The following is a 20181-nucleotide window of genomic DNA, read 5'->3' as shown; positions in this document are numbered from 1 at the left end:
TATTGCATCTTAGAAGATGAATCATATATTGATAAAGCATTTATAATTATTTAAGAATTTAATTTTAAGTAGTATATAAAAATAAACGTATAAAGAGTATGTCATATTAAAGAGTTCTGAGTTAGCTAAGTGAGTTCTGTGTCTTTCCAGTGGTTATTTTCTGTTGAATGAGGCTCCGAATGATCTGAGAGACTTCATTTGTGAGGATCAAATTGGGGCTTGTTTTCATCGATGGATTCCCCATGAACGGGAAAATGGTAATTCTTTGTAGTTGTTTTGTGGGTTAACCCCTCACTTTTTATAAAAAAAAAAAAAAGAAAAGAAAAAAAAAAGGAGAGTTCTGAGGTAGAATTTTCTAATTTTTTTATAACTAAAAATCAAACTTTGCAAACGTAACTCATGCTGAATTTGGATTAGGCTCACAATAATGAGAATAGTGAATGTTATATGGAAAAAAAAAATTTATATGCTAGATTACAAATTCTTTAACATTTTAAAAACAATTTCTTTAACATTTTAAAAACATTTTATATTGTAATATGCTTAGTATTACACTCTATACTTTGACATTTTGCTTGGATAGTTGTTATAATTTCTTCACACCTAAACTAAATATTTAAACACACTATACCTACTTTCCTGAGAAGAAGTTGTCTTTTCAACCAATCACAATGTTCTTCATTTTTTTAATTCTCTTGAGAGTTAATTGAGACCATTACTTCCAAAAGTCAATTCATATTTGTTCAATATATATCCATCCATGCCATGCAATATATCCGTTGGTATACGAATTTCAAAAATGTTCGAAAAGTCAAAACTTCTCAAAATATCAGATTGGGTTTTAATGCATTTAATGAGTAAAAGTGCATAAAATAATTAAATTTACTTAAAATTCTACAATGTTTTACTAGACTATACTACGATCATGTATCGGTTCTACTTGCCAAGCACATTGTGTTCAGATGGCATGTAGTGACTCTTCCATATGGGAGGTCATGAGATCAGGGTTACTCAGGACTAATGACAACTAGCACTACATCATATATCAATGTTATATTTGTCACGTGACATCATTCGACAATAAATAAATTTTATAAATGTAGATGAGGCTAATTAATTCATAATAATTAATGAATTTTGTTTATTGTATTGTGGGGATGCAAAATTAAGAAATAAGAAGCGAAAATAACATTATTATTTTTTGTATTTATTGATAAAAATAAAGTAGGTCCTAGAAAGATACCTGGAGTTCACCTTCCCCGTCAGCCCAAAAGTAGAAAAAGGCGAGAAATGAATGAATGCATATTTATGTCAACTGCTTTCTGTTTGTATTCCCTTTTCCGTAAGAACTCTTTTATTGCTTTAATAGTTTAATTAAAGGAAAAAGGTTTTTTTTTTAAAAAAAAAAAAAGAAAAAAGAAATCGTTGAATATTCATTAGTCCACGTGGAAGACTGCGCCAGACCACTTCAATTCAAATGTGGATGATGGGACGCCTATCCCACGATGGTAGACGCCAACCGCCAATCACACGTAGAGGCCACGTATCATCATCTGACGTCAGCATGATGCAATGTAATTGTTGTAACGTGCACTAGTTGATTCACATTAGACATTGGCACTGTTAGTTAAAAATGGTTAGCCTATCAGTAAACTTTTAACTTTATCATTATTAATTGTTTGACTTGATTAATAATTAATAAAATTGTTTAGTTAATTAGTTTTTAACAACTTATTAATCTAAAATGTTAAAATTCAAAAAGATGTTTAAAATAATTTTTTCGATTAGTTTTTTGAGAAAGTCATTTTGCATATAATCAACTATTAGCTAACAACTAATTTACAAAACATATTTCTACTATCAGCCAATACTATCAACTAATCAAACTCACCAACTCAATCAGCTAACAACTATCAATCAACCGCTATTTACCAATCACCTCATTAACTTAAATGTTCATTTTTGATATATTATATTTATTTTTACCTATTATATGTTATTTTTAATAAATTCATTATATTTTAAAACATGTTTATTTTTAATGTATTATTTATAAATGAAATTTTAATATTACTATAAATGAATTTGTAATACGCTACAAATGGATATCTATGAATCCTATGATTCACGGTCCGCACTCCGCAGGCAGATATGGAGGCGCATGTTAGCTTAGATTCGGTCAACAATGCGTTCCTAACCAACAAGCGTGGCGCACCCATTGGGCATTATAATTGTGCAAATGGGTTTGGTCAAACTCATTGATAGAAGCACTCAAGCTTGGTAAAAACCATTTACATCCACCAAATATGAGGCATTAATCAAACCAAAGCCATTACATTCTAACCAAACATAAATTCATAGTTCTAAACAAACAATCTCAATCCATTTTTTTTTAAATATACCCTAAAATGTTGATGACTGGGTTAACTTTAATTCTCTATAATAATATTATAAAGTTGTTTAAATAGTTCAATAATCTAATATAAAATAATAAAGCTCTAGTCATAACGAATTTTATCTGGTTAAAATTAAAGCATGTGCTCCATCTCAACTAAAAACTTAAGCTGATAGTTGGACTGCACAGATTATATTTATGCTCACAGTTAAAAAATTAACTTAATAATTCTGAGTCAAATTATTTAGAGTAAATTATTATGATAGCTATTACTAGCATTTATTATTTAAAAATTTATATGCTTATTTATTACAATTAATGGTGCTTATTTTTTTATCGTGTAATTAGATATATTCATTCATTTATTATCTCTTGTAATTTTTACATCAAATGAGAATATAAATATAATTAGAAATAAAATATTGAAGAACTTTTGTTTGATATATGTCAACCCAATCATAACCGCACAAGTAAATAAAAGCTAAAGCAGCCGGACTAGTTTAAAATTAAAATAAATATAATTAAACTTTTGTTTGGGAAGAATTAAAATAAATATAAGGTTGAGAAGTTATGGACCACAATTATTATTATTTTTAAAAAGACAAATAATATTATTCAAGTTGTTTGTGTAAATGCATTAAATAAAATGCTACTCATCCCTACATGACATTCTACTAAGTAAATCTACTAAGTAAATCATGTTAATAGTTGTTAGCTGACTAGTTGATAATATTAGCTGATTCTAGAAGTGTGTTTGGTAACTTAAGTGTTAACTTATAATTGTTTGGCATAATTTCTTTTCTCAAAATTGAAAAAATTGCTTTGAGTACCTTTTAAATTTTAGCATTTTGGAGTTACAAAAAACTGATCAACGAAACACTTTTATATTTATTTTTTAATCAAGTCAAACATGTAATAGTGATTAAATAAGTCAAAATTAACTAATAAGCTAACTATTTTATCAAGCATGACTCATATGTAATTGCATAATAACTTGTAAAACTCATTTGATACGAGAATCATGTTTTACGATATTTTTGTTGTGAGACTTTGGACTTTTGTAAAAAAAAAAAAAAAACTTTGGACTTTTGACATTTGACGTTACGCTGTTGGTTTGGGCGGTTCAGGGGTGACGACACCTGGCATGGGAAGCCGTTGAGAAGAGGACGCCATTTGAAAGTGAAGTCTCAAAACTAGTTGCTCGTTTGCCCTCTTTCATCTTCAAAGGCCAATCTCCATTCTCCCCTCCCTTTTAGAGGCCCCATTACTGAATAGTCAGAAATGGAAACAGTAATTTTCTTCATGAAAGGGCTAAAATAAATTATAAAAATGTATGTGTCACACCAATAAACATTTATGAGAAAAGTCTTTAAGACAAATACATTTATACATCCATCTAAATATAAACACTATGTATAGTCAACTACTCCGTAATATTAACATTTTCAATCCTCTCATATAAGCTCACAAATAACCAAAATGATATCAAAACAACAATTCTCATAAGAGCAACCACATTAATGATATTTTTGAATTTTTTGCAGAACAAAAAACTTGGGATAAGTTTTTAACTAATGGAGTGAGATTTTTGATAGTGGATTTCACCAAAAATTGTAGCCAGTGCGTGGGGCACACTGTCACACCCCAACTGGGTGCGCAAATCTACCAACCTCTATGTAGTTTTTTTTGTTCTATAGTATATTAGTATTAAAAGAAAATGAATAAATATCTTCAAAAAAAGAAAATGAATAAATATCACCTCAATTAATTCATAATTAAAAAAAAAAACAAATATAAAATATAATAGCACATAGTATACATGAAATGAATATATCATTTCTGCAAATATGAAATATGTGAATCCTATCCTATCTTATCCTCTACCCTAGGACCCTATCTGATAAAATTGTGAGTGTCAGAATTCACTCTAAATCAACTCAGCCGATCATTGTGATTTACAGCCAAATCATAAATAGCATTCTTGGCAATGCAAGAAAGATTGCATGACATGCATTTACAATCTTTTAGTTTAACCTCAGATCTTCAAGAAATGGCTTCTTTGGAATTTTGAAAGCAGCATGGAGAGCTTGACTGAAATCAATCTCATGCTTTGGATCACCAGAGCAGGATGGTGTTGAAGATTGCTTCAGTATCTCAAACAGGGAAACACCGCTTGATGTTTCTGCACCAGAGCTCTTGCTTTGAGTGCTCGATTTTGCTTGAGAGCTACTAAATCTAGCTGCATTGTTCCTGGTTGGATGATTTTGTTTCATGATCTGCAGGTTAAATGAAAATAATCAAGACAGAGAGAGAGGGATGATAATTTTTTGCTGAAACTACACACACAACAAAAGAGCCAAATGCTAATTTATGGAGGAATTGATTGTCCTTCAAAGCATCTTAATACGCGTTCAAGTTACCGTCTGTGAAGAATCCTCTGACATTGAAATTGAATTATGGCTGTTGCTGTCACCACGTTCAAAGATGAATGATCGAACTAAGCTTGAACTTTTCTTATGGGACACTGGAAGGTGATGTTTTGATGCTCGACCAAGAAAAGATGACTGTAATGTCGAAATGGAAAAATCAAAGGTTGGTAAATTCTTAGGACAACAATGTTTAGAAGTTGAACAATGTGTAATAAAAAAGATGCCAATTAAAGAAGTGGCCTTACCTTCAAAGAGCTATCGTCTTTTGTGCCTCCTACCATATTGTCAAAGAAAGCTGTGCAAAAGGACATGAAATATGAGGAAGGATAAAATTTTAAATCCATAACATAGAAGAAGTACTGAATTCCAAGCCTTACACAATGGTTTTGCTTTCTTCTTTTGGTCTGGAACTACATTAAGCTTTTTTATAAGGCCAAAGACTTGTCTGGAACTCTCATCTTCAGTTGGAGGCACTAGTGCTGTCCGCTCTTCCTGTTTTTCAAAGGCCAGTCATCATTCAATTATGCAATGCATAAGAAATTTGTTGAGCATGAAGCTTTGAAATAAAGGACAATGTACTATAAGCAGAACCTAACAGAATTGGACTTACAGCTCTAACAAGGACATGCTGTTTAACACGCCTCTTCTCTGTTTCCTCTTCATCATCTGATAAGAAAACATCATCTTTATCAATAAACATCTGAGTTATTATTTGCTTTGCTTTTCTCTTATTTACTTGCACAGGATTCTTTGGTTGTGCTTCCTCTTCTGCATCATCATTAAACTCCTCACACTCACTATCCACTTGTTCATCATCAAGCAATGTTGTCTCTCTATGCTTTGAATTAAATTTCAATTTTTTGAGCAGATTTTCAGTTCCATCTGCATCCTGCTGCTCAAGCCACTTCCTATGAAGTTCATTGCGCCTTTCATTATCCATGGGTCTTTCTTCATAATTAGTTGCAATAATATCTTTGAGTTCTTCAGAATCTTCAATATCCTCATCTTCATTTTCACTGAAGCGGTGTAGGTCATTGTCACTGTCATCTTCTTCCTCAGCTTCTTCATCAACAAATGCCTTCACTGGATCACCTTTTGGAGGACACTCTTCACGAGCACTATGTAGATGGGGATCTATATTCTCCTTGTGATTGTCCTCTTCGTCTGAAGAACTACAAACGGAAAAATTCTCCAATTTTATTTGATTCTTAATAAATGACAGTAAGTGATGCCAAGCATCTAAAGGAATTTCCAAAGCAACAACTTGAAATGGAAGTAATTGAAATAATTATGACAAGAAAAACACTATTGCCTGCAAACAATTATAACTCACCATTCATCTGGAGGTACAGAATCAAACTTCAAGTTCATAGCAAGGATAGAAGGTGCCATTACTTCTTCCAAAGGACTACTAGCATTGAATTTGGGTCTCTCATTTGTCCCATCACTTTCTTGAGAATCACCAAAAAGATCCTGATTTAAAATAATAATAATTATTATTATTATAAGGTCCATCATTCAAACATTTGTAGAGAGTTATAGTAGCATGTTAAACTCCAACAAAGCACAGTTAAGGAACCTGGGTATCAACTGGAGCTCGAAACGTAGGCTCAGCAACTTCATCCAAAACCTGAAAATACATGATAATGATAGTATCATCAAAGGATCCTGTCAAGAAGAATTACAATTACACCAATGCACCATTTATTCTGTTTTAAAAGAATTGGGGGAAGGGAAAATGCTTACAAGGAAAAGCTTTTACAGTATTTAGTTAGTATTGGAAAATAGTTTAAACTTGTTGGTTAGAGATTTGTTTAGGATAATAACAATAATCATAAAGACTATTATGTGTCTTTTGACCCATAAAAATTTTTATACCAGCATAAAAGTGAAATTTTCAGAAAAACTATTAACTTGTTTTTGGTAGAATAAACATCATAAATTTTAAACATTCTAAGTGAATGAGACATTAAAGATCTAAATCTAAATTGACAAAGTTTTTTACTAGGCCTAGTAACAAATGTAATCCATAGATTTAAAGGGTTTGTAGCATATTAAGTTTAAAACTAACAAATTCTTATCCTATAGCAGCCTATTAAATTACTTTTTATAAAAAAAAAATAAAAAAAATCAATGCAATCAACCAAATAAATTCCTTTGACAGTATCAAAGTTCATGCTATATCCCTCACCATTTGACTTGGAACATTTTCAGGTTTTGCATCAACTTCAGAAACTGAAGGCCCATCCGCACCACTTTTTAAATCCTCATGTGCAACTGCCTTCTCTTCTGATTTTTCTACTATGATATCTTCCACAAACTCATTGTCAAAGTCCTCGTCCACCATAAGTTCAGTCAGTACATTGTTTCTATGAACAGTGCTGCTGTTCTTTAATGCCATACACCTATATCCAAAGCATAAAAGCATAATCTTAAGATACACAAGATACAAATACTTCAGTTATAATGACTGCATGTTATCTAAGATTCATAACAACCCACTTTTTTGAGACCTCAAGCTTCCTCTGCCGGATCTTTTGCAGTACTGATGATATGGGTTTGTGCACAACTGGTATGGGCTTAAATGTGGCATCTCTTGATTCTATTCACAGGAGAAAAAGAAAATATAAGCATATGAAAAGAATGCCAAAATCAACACAAACTGTTCACAAGTGAGATGGCACAATTATTTAAAATCAATACAAACTGTTCACAAGTGAGATGGCACAATTATTTATCAAAAGTAACAAGTTAAAAGGTGAACATTCAGCATATTCATGGTCCCACAGTATAATTTGACGGGTGGAAGCATGGCTAAAACCACAGGAAGGACAAACCTCTTAATAGCCTCTGGGTTTCAACATGAAGCTCCTTCAGATGTTGTTTCCTTTCCTGCAGAAATTCATAACAAATCAGCAAAGCCAAATTCAGATATACTGATCTACATACATTCGATGACTGATGAGGAAGCATATAGAAGCACAGAAGTGTACCTTTTGTTCTCTTCTTTTATTCAGAGCTGGCTCTTTGGGCATTAAATCATCAGCATTATCCTCCATATTCTTTATCTTCTTGCTCTTACTTTTATGGCTTTCATTCAAATTCAGATCTCCACTGTTCCTTTTTTGTCCTGATTTCTCGACCTTCAGAACTTCAAGCCCTTCGCCTATTCCCTCACTCTCCTCACCCTTTTTACCCAAAATTTCATCAGCCGGGGATTCCAACTCCAAATCTCCCTCAACCTCTTCATTTTCACCGCCAGATCTCGGAGCTTCAGAATTAAAATTCAACCTATTCTCCTCCTCGTCGAAGTCCAACGCTCTCCGGCTCTCATTCCGCTTTTCCTCAAACCCGGACTCCAGTTCAGACTCATCGTCGTCAAAGCCTTGAGACGACGATAGAGGCCCCTCCGAATCATCGGAATCTTCTAAGGTCTTGGAAGCTTCCAACGCCTCCAATTTGGCAAAATCCACTTCGGGCAACGAGATAAGATCGTCAATTGAACTCACCGGAGGATTTTCCGGAGCTCTCCCCGGTTTCTTCAAGCGCTTGAAACCTCGATTTTGGACCACCGGCGATGGCTCTTCTGATGGTGAAAACTCGTAGTCGTCGTCGCTTTCCATCGGAGATCCTTGAGCGATGGAGATTAGAGCCTAACAGTACAGAGAATGGATCTGATTTGTGACTTGTGAAGCAAATAGGGCGTAGAGAATAGAGAGACTTGGTAAAGAGTGAAGAATGAAGCTTTTAGGCGCCAAGTGTTTCGAAATTTTGGGGAAATGGGCGCGCGGGGGCGCAACTTTAACCGCCCACAATGTGGCGGGTTTTTTTTTTTTTCTTTTTCTCTAAATACTCCGTATTACTACGTATAAAAGAACAAATATATGAATTTAATAAGCTTAAATACAATTATGGCATTATAACTTATGGTATCATAATTTTTTAAAACAAACGTTTAACATATTTACTATAATACTTATTGCTTTTTAATTTTAAAATTAATGCTTATCAAAATTATTTATAAAATTAATTTCACTATATGTTTCAAATTTGATTTGATTACTAGTAAATCAAGTTCAAATAATAAATTGGGTTGAATTCATAAATTTTAATACTCTTCTTAAGCAATTCGCAAGCCTAATATATGTGTATGACTGTGTGAGAAAATAACTATAATTGAGATGTAATATTGATATTTATTATGACATTTGTTGTAACAAGCTTAGTACTAGTCGAATTTAAAAAATTAGAGTTCTAACTTGAAAGGAATTTAAGCATTGGAACGAGAACATAATACATCAATAGTTATGACTAAAGGTAAGAGGGGACTAGAAAGCCACTCTGCAGGACCTGTCATAAAAAGAATCTCTCGCAGGAACGTGAGCCACACCATTCGAAACCTTCTAACAAAAGAGAAGTTAATATCAGTAAAATCATTCTACTAAAAGTAGGAATATGCAGGTTTCAAGTTTTAACTATGAGGCGTATGAAGAATAATATATTTCACTTGACAAAGGAATAAAGCGTGCATCAAAGTGAAGTGGCAATAAATCACTTAAGTTTAAGCCTATCGCAATAACCACAGCATTGTATTCTCTCAAGTACAATCACAGTAATCTTCCATATAATGAAACCCAATCACCCATAGTCTTCACCTTTGAATGGTCGCGGCAGAAAAATGATAGCCAGGAATGAGGAATCAGAGTTCAAAGTCCCAGGTACTCTCGGCACTCAACTTTGGCATTTTAACACCATCGGCTAAATTAAGAGATGCCAAAATCTGATGGCAGACAGAAAACTCAAGTAAGACTAGTATTTTATAAAGAATGGCAATTAAGAAGTCAATAACCAGCACCCATACTCAACTACTAAAGGACTGTATAAGCAAAAGGCACTGCTTAGTCTATGGTTTGCATGCATTCAAAACCTTTATGTTTGGCATTATCGACCATATAGTAAAGGATGACTTGTAATTTTGATAAAAGATGTAGGCAGTCTAAGCTTGAAAACATGAAACACGATGGAAGTTCTAATGGTTGAAGGATGTGTTTCGTCTCAACTAAAAGTATAAGCTAGACTACACATTTATATTTTTTTATATATAATTATATATTATCCTCAAAACACTAGTACACTACTATTAACCCAGCCTAACAGTAAGCCAACAATTGTATGTATAAATAAGTCTCACTTCTCACTATTCAAGTAACAGTTGACATTAGGATGCCTAACAACACAGTTCCCTACAGATATACCATACTGAATATGGAGTAATTCCAGAACTGGAACAAAGTGATAATTCCATTGTTCGTACCAAACTAAGGGGCATGATTTTCTCCAGAATAGCTCTCACGGTCATTCCAGGAGAGAAATAGTCAAAAAGAATACATGAATTAGCTTATCTGGCTATGACTACTTTTTATTTCCTTGCTATTTCCCAAACTTAGTGTTCCATCGGTTTACAGAAGATGCAACAGAACAGCAAATGCTTGCACAAATCTGAACTTAAAATAAACTTGAGCATTCATGCAGTAATGTAGCATTCAGATGGTTTAATGAGCTATGTCCAAAGCTATCCCTTTTGGTTTCAGACTTTAAGTTTTTAGTAGCATATCTATCTTGAGACCACGCCATAATGACTAGCTTTTCTTTTAGCATTAATAAAGATCGCAAATGTTTGAATTGTTACTTGTGCAACAAAGGGACCTAGAATATTGGAATCATCTTCAGAAAACAGATATAAAAGCTCAGACGGTTACTGCATGCGTGCACAGAAACGGCCTATTAATGGCCACCAAGTGTCTATACAGAACTATTTTTGTTATCAAGTAACAGGTTTCCAAAAAGTATAATTTGTAAGAAAGGTAGCCTACAAACTTATGTGTCTACATTTCCCACTCTGATTAATCGGAATATATTATTTTATTGGGTCCCAATATACAACACAGAGATGAAACTACAACCAAAGGGTAGCTTGTAGTCTCTTGTACAAATGTTGCACCGACCAATCCTCGGTCCCATAAAACTAGAAAAGGCTAATCCGACTAATAGTGCTTACTGCCTAGTGAAGAAAATCAAGTACAGCATAATCTAAACAGTTAAGCGTCCCAATCCCAACAGCAAGTTAAGCATACTATAAAACGTTTAACCTCAATAGATACTCATTTCTGTACTTGAATGATTTGTCCAAATCAATGTAATTAATCAACCAGATTGAAAATGCAGCTTGGAGACAACTAAAAAGAGAAATGATTATATCATTATACCTTAAAACTTCCATTCAATTTTGAATTCCTCGACCATTCAAGGGACAAGTTCTTGCTCGAGGTTTGGCAGAGAAACTTAAACACATCATCACCATATACTCTCCGCGAAATTGCGAAGTCCCACGTATCCTTTGCGAAATCGTAGATTGGCTCGTAGGTGGTGAGTCCTTTATGCACATAAGTATATTTCAACTTGCAGTTTCCGGAGCCGAGCACGTGATTAGCTGAAACCTTGTTAGAAGGATCGAAGACAAAAGTCCCGTCCAAAATTGTCCGGTTATCGCCATTAAAGTGAATGTAATTCAAGTTCAGTGGCTTATCCCTAACCCTCACTGTTCTCATAAATTGAAACCTGAAATCCTGGAAAAATCAGAAAAGCTCATATTTACGAAGTACTTAGATGATTGGTGGTGCAAATTGGGGTAATATGGTGTGTGTATGTACCTTTTTGGGGACATTGTAGTCGACGATGAAGAAGCCGGGCTTTTCGACGGCTAGAGCTATGCCGTTTAAGCTGGGGCCGTTGACCAGAGTAGCGTCTGTCATGGAGGCTCGGAGCCTGACGTCGCCGGCGTTGACGGCGACGGTGGCCACGGCCTCCATTTTGTCCGATTCATGCCGGGTTTTCAGTGTTCCCTTCATTTTCGATTAGCGAAATTTGGGTTTATTGCCAGCGAGCGGGATAAGAAAGAAATGTTTCAGCGGTTACAATTGTTCTCAAGGTCGCGACCCCGCCAATCCACTACCAAGTACCAACATCTCCATCCCGTACAATTTTTTACTGGATTTGTTTCATCTACTCTGTATGACCTTATTACTGAAGTTTATTACTCCTTAGTCCGTATTGTTTTAAAAATTGACTTTGCTACACTCTTGACTCTCCAACATTTACAGTTCGGTTGGGAGGAAAGAATTAAGAAAGAAAATAATTGTAATTGAATGATAAAATAATAATGTAGGAATAAAGTATGAATTCAAATTTTATTTTTTGATATTAAAAAAATAGAATTATTGAGAATGAGAATGAAAGAAGTTGTATAAAGACTAAAATATCATCTTATAATAACAATACTAATAATAATCAAAGGTAACAAAATCATTTTCTTCCTTTTTCCTATTGAATTGCAATCCACGTAGGGGGGGAATGTGCCCCTGCGGTTTACCATCATCGTCTGGTGGCTATGGAGATGGAGATGTGATAGAGTATTCAACCGGCGAGAGATGGATACTTAGCGCAAGACTAACTGGATCAGAGAAGTATAAGAATAAATCGATCGTGTGTTTGATGGAGAGCATCCACTGCTCACCAAGTTACGCTCAACATTGATGGAAGCGTAAAAATTGGCCTTAACAGAGCAGGTCTGGGCGTCGTTATGATGAACAATAAGGGTGAGTGGATCGAAAGCTCTACGTGTGGAACATCATATAGGTAGGCGTGAACGTTATTCAATGGCTTGCGTTGTGTAGAGCTATGCAATGTGATGAGAATGACCCACACTCCTGACCGTGTGAGTAGTGAGTAAACCAAGGAGGTAAACCAGTGTAGAGTACCTATAGCTGACCGGCTCACCAAGTTACGATCAACATTGATGGAAGCGTAAAAAACGGCCTTAACAGAGCAGGTCTGGGCAGCGTTATGATGAACAATAAGGGTGAGTGGATCGAAAGCATCATATAGGTAGGCGCGGCGTTATGATGAACAATAAGGGTGAGTGGATCAAAAGCTCTACGTGTGGAACATCATATAGGTAGACGTTGTGATGTGTAAACCAAGGAGGTAGAGGTTCGAACCCACGATCTCTCACCTGCAAGTGTAACTCTCTTACCACTTGTCAATACATATTAATTTAAATTCATTATAGTTTAGCCAATAGGTAACTCCACAAGAAGTCGAACTTTACATTTTATTTGGACATTAATATGTTATTTATAAATTTCGTTGATTTATAAAAATAAGAATTATTGTATTGAAAACAATAAATTTCGTATTGTTTTCAAGAAAAAAAAAAAGAAGAAGAAAGAATTATTGTATTAGTTTTCATTATTCAATAAATTTTTGTCCAGAAATAAATTTCATTTATGTCTATAATTTATTTTTTGATAAACTCATAATGCGGAGGAGCATCTAATTTGTACTGTAATTAATTTCAAGCATATGTGTGAGAAGAAAGCCCGCGAAAAGTTTTTGGCGCGCTTCATTTTACTGTAACGGACTAATGCTAATTCATACGGAGAGTCTGGAGCAGTATTTTCAGCATAATATTAGACCAAATCCCCAGAAGCTCCAGCCCAGTCGCCGCCGCTGCCCGCCCGCTCAAAATCACAATCGCTAGTTTGAGTTCGGAGGGGTTAACACGCATTTTCATAGTCAGATCTGTGAAACGGTTTTGTTTCATCAATTCATTTAGGTATTTTTTTAAAAAAATATTTTGGCTGTATATGTTTATTCGACAGATTAGGGATTATAGTCATTGCTTTTCGCTGATCTCATGCATTATTGTTTCGCTTTGAATATTTACTCAGAAGTGTATCACTCATTTCAAGAAATATTAGGTGTATGAGTGTGCGATGTGCCGATGTTTGGTTATACTATCCACGGATAAAATTCTAATTTGTAGGTGATACCTTCTGCTAAATGACCAAAATGATTAGCCAGCGATCGTTGTGCGTGAAATGCCAGCTCATGTTCAAAGAGATCCCTGCTAAAAAATGAAACTCATAGAAACGGGGACCAACACTCAATTGTTTGGCAGTTGTTGCTGATGGTAAAATGTCATTGTCTGGATTATTAATATAAAAAGAAGATAGACACCGTGCAGTGAATCTCTAGTTGAATCCACTGAATCTTCATAAAAGTTGATTAACTATACCATCCTAAAAGCATATGTTAATAATGTGGATCGGTTGGAAAGCTTCAAGATCTTTAGTATTGATAGAAAACGGGTAACTGATTGAACTGTTCATTTTTTTTCCCAGGAAAAGAAAGAAATTAGTTCATATTGGTATTGAAGGCTTGCTATATGCCTAAATTCTGTTATAAATTGCAATTTCACTTTTAAAAAATGTATGTAATTTCAAAAGAGAGTGGTTGAGTACTTGGGTGCACATCTTTAGTGGTAAGTTGAGACATATTTATACATGAATTTGAAAATCTCATAGAGCATACCTTGAGTGACTCAATAGTGAAAGAAATTAGATATATTTGTTCTCTTTGTTATAGTTCATGGTGGGCTCTGCTTTACATTCATCATGATTTTGAACCATTGTTCTCTTTGTCATTCTACTATGTGGAATTTATGTTGCTTGTTCTAGAATTTGGGTTAAATTCAACTGCATTTGAAACAAGTGTCTAGTTTAGACTTTGCCGTGTTTCATGATGGCTTATTGAACCTAAGTTTTCCAGTCTAGTTAAAATTAAACACAGTAATGAAATGCTGGTAGCAGTGGAGGATATAGATGGCAGGAAGTAGGCAATCAGACTTGATTCAAATAACTCCACACTTAGCTACTTTCTGTTCTTATATATACTTGGCACAAAACAATCCTTTTAGGATTTTCTTTTTATGTTATTTAAAGGATGCATCAGAGGGTATGTGAGTTGAACTCATTGGGTATAGAAGGCCTCTCCTTAAACCCCTTGAGCCAAGGTGGTACATTGGCTTCTTGTCAGGTTTTTAGTGTGGTTGACTTTTGACAAATATTGGAAATCAATTACAAACAGAAGTCTTGAACTTTTCTTTAATTGTCATATTTAGGCATGATATATGGTATGCAACCCACAGAAGGCCAGAAGGGTTACTTGGTTACACCAACCCCAACCCCTCCTCTACCAAAAGAAAAAAAAAGAAAACAGAAAACAAAAGGCAAAAAAGATTGTGTGTTGGATTTGCCATTTGTTTAGTTGTTAGTTATCTAGCCATCCTTCTGTTGATGGTTGCTTCTAATGTGCTGCCTTTTACTTCAATTTTTCAGCACTAGGTGCTGCATATTTGCCTTTTGGTCGGAGTTGAAATAACTTTCAGTACGTGGTTATCATTGCTGCCTCTGGTAACTGTTCGTGATAGAGGAGTGAAACACAGTTTTTATAAGTTGGACAATGAATTATTGTTGCCATGTTTATGATGAAGTAGACACTGATGAAGATGATAAGATGACACTGAAACAATCTAAGGACAGGCACAAGAAACATGTTGATGATGAAGAAGTTGGAAGTGATGAGGATGATAAGATGCCTTTGACACTACTTAAGGATAGGCGCAAAAAACATGGTAATGATGAAGAAGTTGGAAGTGACGAGGATGATAAGATGCCTTTGACACTACTTAAGGATAGGTGCAAAAAACATGGTGATGATGAAGTTGACAGTGATGCTGATGATAAGATGACTCTAGGAAAACTCAAGGACACTTGCAAATCCAAGAAAAGGGAACTTATAAGTCATCCAGATACAAGCCGAAAACAGGAAGATGTTAATTTCCAGTCAGATGAAGATGATGATCTCAATGCCCATCTCAGTTTTTCAAAGTCAAAACTTACAAAGAGTTCAAAAGCTAAAATGAGGTGCATCAAGAGGCATCTTTTTGGCTTTCCTAAAACTGTTATGTCAGTCAAAACTGAACAGGTTCGGGTTTCAGATGTTCCAATCCAATTAAAAGAGGATTCACCTCTATTCTCAAATATCAAAGCTGAGATTCCTGAACCTGAGTTCTTTGGGAGCCAAATCTCAAATTTGTTAGTTGACAGTTCCTCATCAGAAGTCTCTATGTTATTGAAGGAGCATTCATTGCCACTAGTGGAAGTCAAAACGGAGACTTTTGAGTCCGAGTCCTTTGGGCAAAAAAGTAGCAAGACTTTTATTGGTCGTTCGCCTGTTTGCTGTCATGAGGGATCAAGTTCTGCTAAAGTTATATCCAGTGAAGTTGCAGAAATTGTTGAAAGGAAGCTTAAGACATCTATACAGGTAGAAGAACAACAATACTGTATGCTTAATGCCATGTCCTATGAACACTTGAAGTATCTTGATCCTGAATCTTCCCCTAAAAGTCATGGGGATATGCATCCAAATAATCTCAAGAAAAGCTTTGATACAGAAGTAGACATGCAGTCACATCCTCATGGAGGCTTTCTTGAAACATTATCATTTCCCAGGGATAAAAATTTAGATGTGCATTCCCATCAGCATGAGTTTGCAGAGCAACGAAACTGTCTTGAATCTCATATTTCTGATACAATTATTGCTAACAAAGATGGTTTCACCAACAACTATGACAGTGATGATATTTGCATATCTGAAGATGAAGTTGCTTGTACCAATCTTGGATCTCATGTTTCTGACACAGTACTTGCTAATAAAGTTGGTTGCACCAATCATTCTACTGTTAGCCCTTTTAAGAAATGTATTGCATCCGGGGATTCCCATTCTTGCTCAAACACTGATAATAACTTAGAATCAGTTGAAGGCACAACCACTTATGAGGATCAACTTTCAAATTGTTGTTCGGCTGATCCAACAAACGGTTGCTTAGATCCTGGAAATGCTTACACAGGAAAGTTTCCAACTGCATGCAAGCTTAAACGGAAGCATACTGAAAGTAAACATCCTGCAGAACACCCACAAATGGCCAGTTCTAGTATAGATAAAAATTCGAAACTATCTACTCAGGTTTGTCAGGCAAAAGTTACCATAGACCCTAATGAGACTGCTAAAAGATTGAAAAAAAGAAGAAAAGGTTCTCCACCTCACTGCAATTTAGAGTGTCATAATCTTTCTCAATCTCTACCCAAATTTAGCACAGGCTGCACCTCTGTTCAACATTTTTCTGCAAGTGCAATAGCATTTTCAGAGCGGCAGATGCATGACATTGAGTCACTTGCAGTGAAGCTCATGAAAGAGTTGAATTCCATGAAGGACATAGTAGAAGGACAGTTGCAATTTCAAGCATGTAGTAGTGCTTCACTGAAAAATGAAGTAGATAAGGTATGTTATACTGTCATATTTAATTTGCATAAATGGATTAATTAACATGTGAAATTTCCATCTTTATCTCTGTTCAGTAAGTTTTTTTGGCCTTATAATTGCTGCTCCCTGATGTCGTTTACAGGACAATGGACAGTGTGAGGTGGTGTGGTTCTGCTAAAAAATCCTCTTATCTATCTAATGTTAGTATTGTAAATATATTTGTTACTAATGTGAGGTATACTCAACAATAAACTAAAGAAACTACATTCTAAACTAAGAGACCTTAAGAAAACGAAAAGATTGATGATGTGTGTTGGTGTCTTTCCTGCAGAACTATGGATTTCTTAGTGATTATCGAATCTGCTTTTTTGATGTTGTAACTCTGATGCTATTAGCAAATGAATCTGCAGAACTTATCTGAATACAAGCTACCTCATGGTTTCTCCATCTTGACTTTTGCTTTGTAACTCTTCCCAAATCTCCTTCAAACTGCTTTCTAATTGCACCTGATCAATCTCTCTAACTACTTGAAGCACAAGCCTTCTGTGGGTGGTCTGTGAAATCAGAATGTGGTGGCTTGGTGTATCTTGTTTTCGCCATATTTGCTTTTAACCTTTGCCTTTACAACTATACCACATGCATGTAAGCTTAAATGGAAATGTACTCTACAATGGTTTTTGAGTTCCGGTATCTAATCTTGTACTTTTACAGGTGAGAGTCGCAATACACAATGCAAATAAAGCTGAAGAAAAAGCTAAAAGATTGCTTTATATGATGAATAGGGACTGCATCCGATTTTGTAAACTCATGGTTTGTATTATTTCCTATTTTAAAGAATGGAGGCATGATGTACTTTGCTATTTGAACCCAATTTTGTAAACTATTGATTTGTATAGATTCCTATTTCAGAAAATGGATGCATGATGTGCTTCACTATTTGCACTGCCAACTCAAAGTATTTCTATTCCTCTTTCATGGTGATTTTTTGAATATTATCTTACTTTCTGTGACATGAAATGCAGGAAATTAGTCAGAATGATGCTGCTCCTTCCAAGGACACTGCCCACAAAGCGAGAAAAATTACATTTGCTGATGAAGCAGGCGGTGTTCTCTGTCATGTGAACTATATCAGTGATGCCATGATCTCTAAGCAGTCTGATGATGGAAAACAAGAAAATTAAAATGTAAATATGAAGGGATGGCTCATTTTGGAATTAATCTATATCTATTATCAATTTATCATAATAGATAATTCTCCGAGGCTCTCTACATCGTACTGACCTGAAGTAAGTTTTGATCTATTATTCTCTGTACAGGAAAAAAAACACAGCTTGCCTTATTCTTGTTTACTTTCCACTGCATCAATTTTGAAGTGCAGTCTGGCACTGCTGACTGAAAATTTCACTGTTATGCAACTTGAATATGCTTTTTGGTTCTATATTGAAGTTAATTGTATTTTACTACAACTCTTGTCTCTGTGATTTAAGGTTTATGTCCACCTAATTCATGTTTTTGGTTTTAAACTTTTAAAAGTGCGGAGTATGTCTTTAGTAGTAGCCAACTGGCCATTTTCTTTCATTCTTCTGTAATAATGCCAAATGGAATTTCATCATGGTAAAGGACTTGCAATATAGTTACATTGATAAATCATAAAATTCAGTGAAAAAAATTCAAAAGTAAGTACTTTCACTGAATTTTATGGTGCTGATGGGTACCATGCCAATTTGTACCAGGAACCGGAGATATGGTAAAGAGCTCGTACCATATCTCTGTGAAGGCCTCCACAATGGCTGCATGGTGGTGCTGTGAATTGAGAGAAAGAAAACACAGCAAAAGCTGCTCTAAATCCTTTACTGCGAATATTTGTTTCTCTACTATCATTTCCAGCATTGATATCTTGAAATCCTCGTACGGATCATCTGTTTTCTTCACCACTGCAAAGCTGTCCTTCACAACCCCCTCCACCATGCATGGCATCAACCGCTCAAAAACCGATTTCTTGACTGCACAATCGTTTTCAGTATCCTTAAAGCTCCCAGACAGGTAATGTTTCAGTGTCCGAACCTTCAAGCCATTCTTCTGCTTTCTTGTAGCTATTCCATTTGTCTGGTAATCAAGATCTAATGAGGAATCGAAGCTCGGAGAAGATGAAAATAAGCTCTCTGTTTCCTCGCCGCTGAACCAGCCACTCTCCCCCGATGAATTATTGCTTCTGCTAAGCCTGTGTTTGGCTTTAGCCCTCTGATCTCTCCCCATTTTTGCCTTCTTTTTGCCGTTTGAACGTGCAATGGGCCTCATATTCTCATCTGAAAAATCCGAAACCGGTGAATTATAAGTCTTGTGAGAAGGTTTCTGCTCGTTCTTGAATCTGTGAACGGGCGATTCAAGGTGTTCATGATACTGAGTTGGTGTTGAAGGCGGTGGAACAGGGAAACCGGGATAAGGAGTGTCGAATGCCTTGGGATTGATTGGGGAAAACATGTGTATAGAAGCCAGAAACGAAGGTTTCTTGGAGCGACAGAACTGGAAAGAAGGCATCAAGAATCTAAGCTTAAGACCTCTCCCCATTTTTCAGCAGTGATCAATATGAAGAACTGCAAAAGTTTTATGGTACTGTAAAACTAGGTGAGGAGAAGTTGGGTGTTGAAGAGGAAATGGTGTTTTTTTTATATGTACACAGAAATAGAGCGAATTAGAGAGAATATCAAGGCCGGCTGGTCAGCAAATTCATCATCTTTCAAGTCCCTTTCCAAGTCCTTTGGAACTGATCAAATGCAAATGATGTCATATTACTGATACTTGAAAGGTACAAACAATTCCTCCAAGATCATCAGGGGAAAAGGTCTTACACCTAGGTGACACTTTGTTTGTTACACTGTTGTGGTATGAAGAGAATAAATACGATTTATACCAGTTTAAAAAAAAATACACGAGTCTAATGAGTTTTTAAGTCTTGGACTACTCCACTAGCAATAGTTATACCATGGACTCATGTCCATTTATATACTGAATGTTCACAATTTGGGTCTTAGGTTACTCCATTGAGGCCGACTAATACTGGTAGCTTAAGCTAATTGCTAATATTTCATCAATATGATTTTAGGGTTTCAAGAACTAGAAAACTAATAGAGA

At 35.2% G+C, this 20181-nt stretch overlaps 5 protein-coding genes across 8 annotated transcripts; 2 read left to right on the top strand and 3 right to left on the bottom strand.

Moving 5' to 3' along the window:
- Positions 1-4190: 4190 nt before the first annotated feature.
- On the bottom strand, positions 4191-8661 carry LOC116021911 (glutamic acid-rich protein). The gene is made up of 11 exons (XM_031262435.1): positions 7818-8661; positions 7662-7716; positions 7327-7426; positions 7016-7229; positions 6404-6454; positions 6158-6297; positions 5435-5996; positions 5202-5316; positions 5070-5119; positions 4816-4959; positions 4191-4671 (listed from the first exon to the last, which is right to left on the bottom strand). The coding sequence occupies exons 1-11, from the start codon at positions 8445-8447 to the stop codon at positions 4420-4422; spliced, it is 2313 nt and encodes a 770-aa protein (XP_031118295.1). The 5' UTR covers positions 8448-8661; the 3' UTR covers positions 4191-4419.
- Positions 8662-9000: 339 nt separating this feature from the next.
- Positions 9001-11864, bottom strand: LOC116021895 (outer envelope pore protein 24, chloroplastic). Of its 4 annotated transcripts, none has more exons than XM_031262410.1 (4): positions 11535-11864; positions 11091-11450; positions 9480-9604; positions 9001-9227 (listed from the first exon to the last, which is right to left on the bottom strand). In XM_031262410.1, exons 1-3 carry the CDS (start codon positions 11730-11732, stop codon positions 9524-9526), a joined length of 639 nt encoding a protein of 212 aa, XP_031118270.1. In that variant the 5' UTR covers positions 11733-11864; the 3' UTR covers positions 9001-9227; positions 9480-9523. The 4 variants fall into 4 exon arrangements, with proteins under 4 accessions (XP_031118270.1, XP_031118271.1, XP_031118272.1 ...); XM_031262411.1 differs by having other exon boundaries at positions 9001-9224; XM_031262412.1 differs by lacking the exon at positions 9480-9604.
- Positions 11865-13404: 1540 nt separating this feature from the next.
- LOC116023700 (ATP-dependent RNA helicase DBP10-like) lies at positions 13405-16054 on the top strand. The gene is made up of 3 exons (XM_031264706.1): positions 13405-13498; positions 15063-15931; positions 16005-16054. The coding sequence occupies exons 2-3, from the start codon at positions 15187-15189 to the stop codon at positions 16052-16054; spliced, it is 795 nt and encodes a 264-aa protein (XP_031120566.1). The 5' UTR covers positions 13405-13498; positions 15063-15186.
- LOC116021535 lies at positions 16050-18448 on the top strand. The gene is made up of 3 exons (XM_031261958.1): positions 16050-17067; positions 17761-17859; positions 18072-18448. Exons 1-3 carry the CDS (start codon positions 16072-16074, stop codon positions 18228-18230), a joined length of 1254 nt encoding a protein of 417 aa, XP_031117818.1. The 5' UTR covers positions 16050-16071; the 3' UTR covers positions 18231-18448.
- Positions 18449-18735: 287 nt separating this feature from the next.
- On the bottom strand, positions 18736-19617 carry LOC116023699 (transcription repressor OFP7-like). The gene has a single exon (XM_031264705.1). The coding sequence runs from the start codon at positions 19615-19617 to the stop codon at positions 18736-18738; it is 882 nt and encodes a 293-aa protein (XP_031120565.1).
- Positions 19618-20181: the final 564 nt, after the last annotated feature.

Source organism: Ipomoea triloba, chromosome 6 (genome assembly GCF_003576645.1).
Source record: "Ipomoea triloba cultivar NCNSP0323 chromosome 6, ASM357664v1".
In the NCBI taxonomy this organism is placed as follows: Eukaryota; Viridiplantae; Streptophyta; class Magnoliopsida; order Solanales; family Convolvulaceae; genus Ipomoea; species Ipomoea triloba.
The sequence above is the reverse complement of the archived record's forward strand: the minus strand, read 5'-3'. Positions and strand labels throughout refer to the sequence as shown.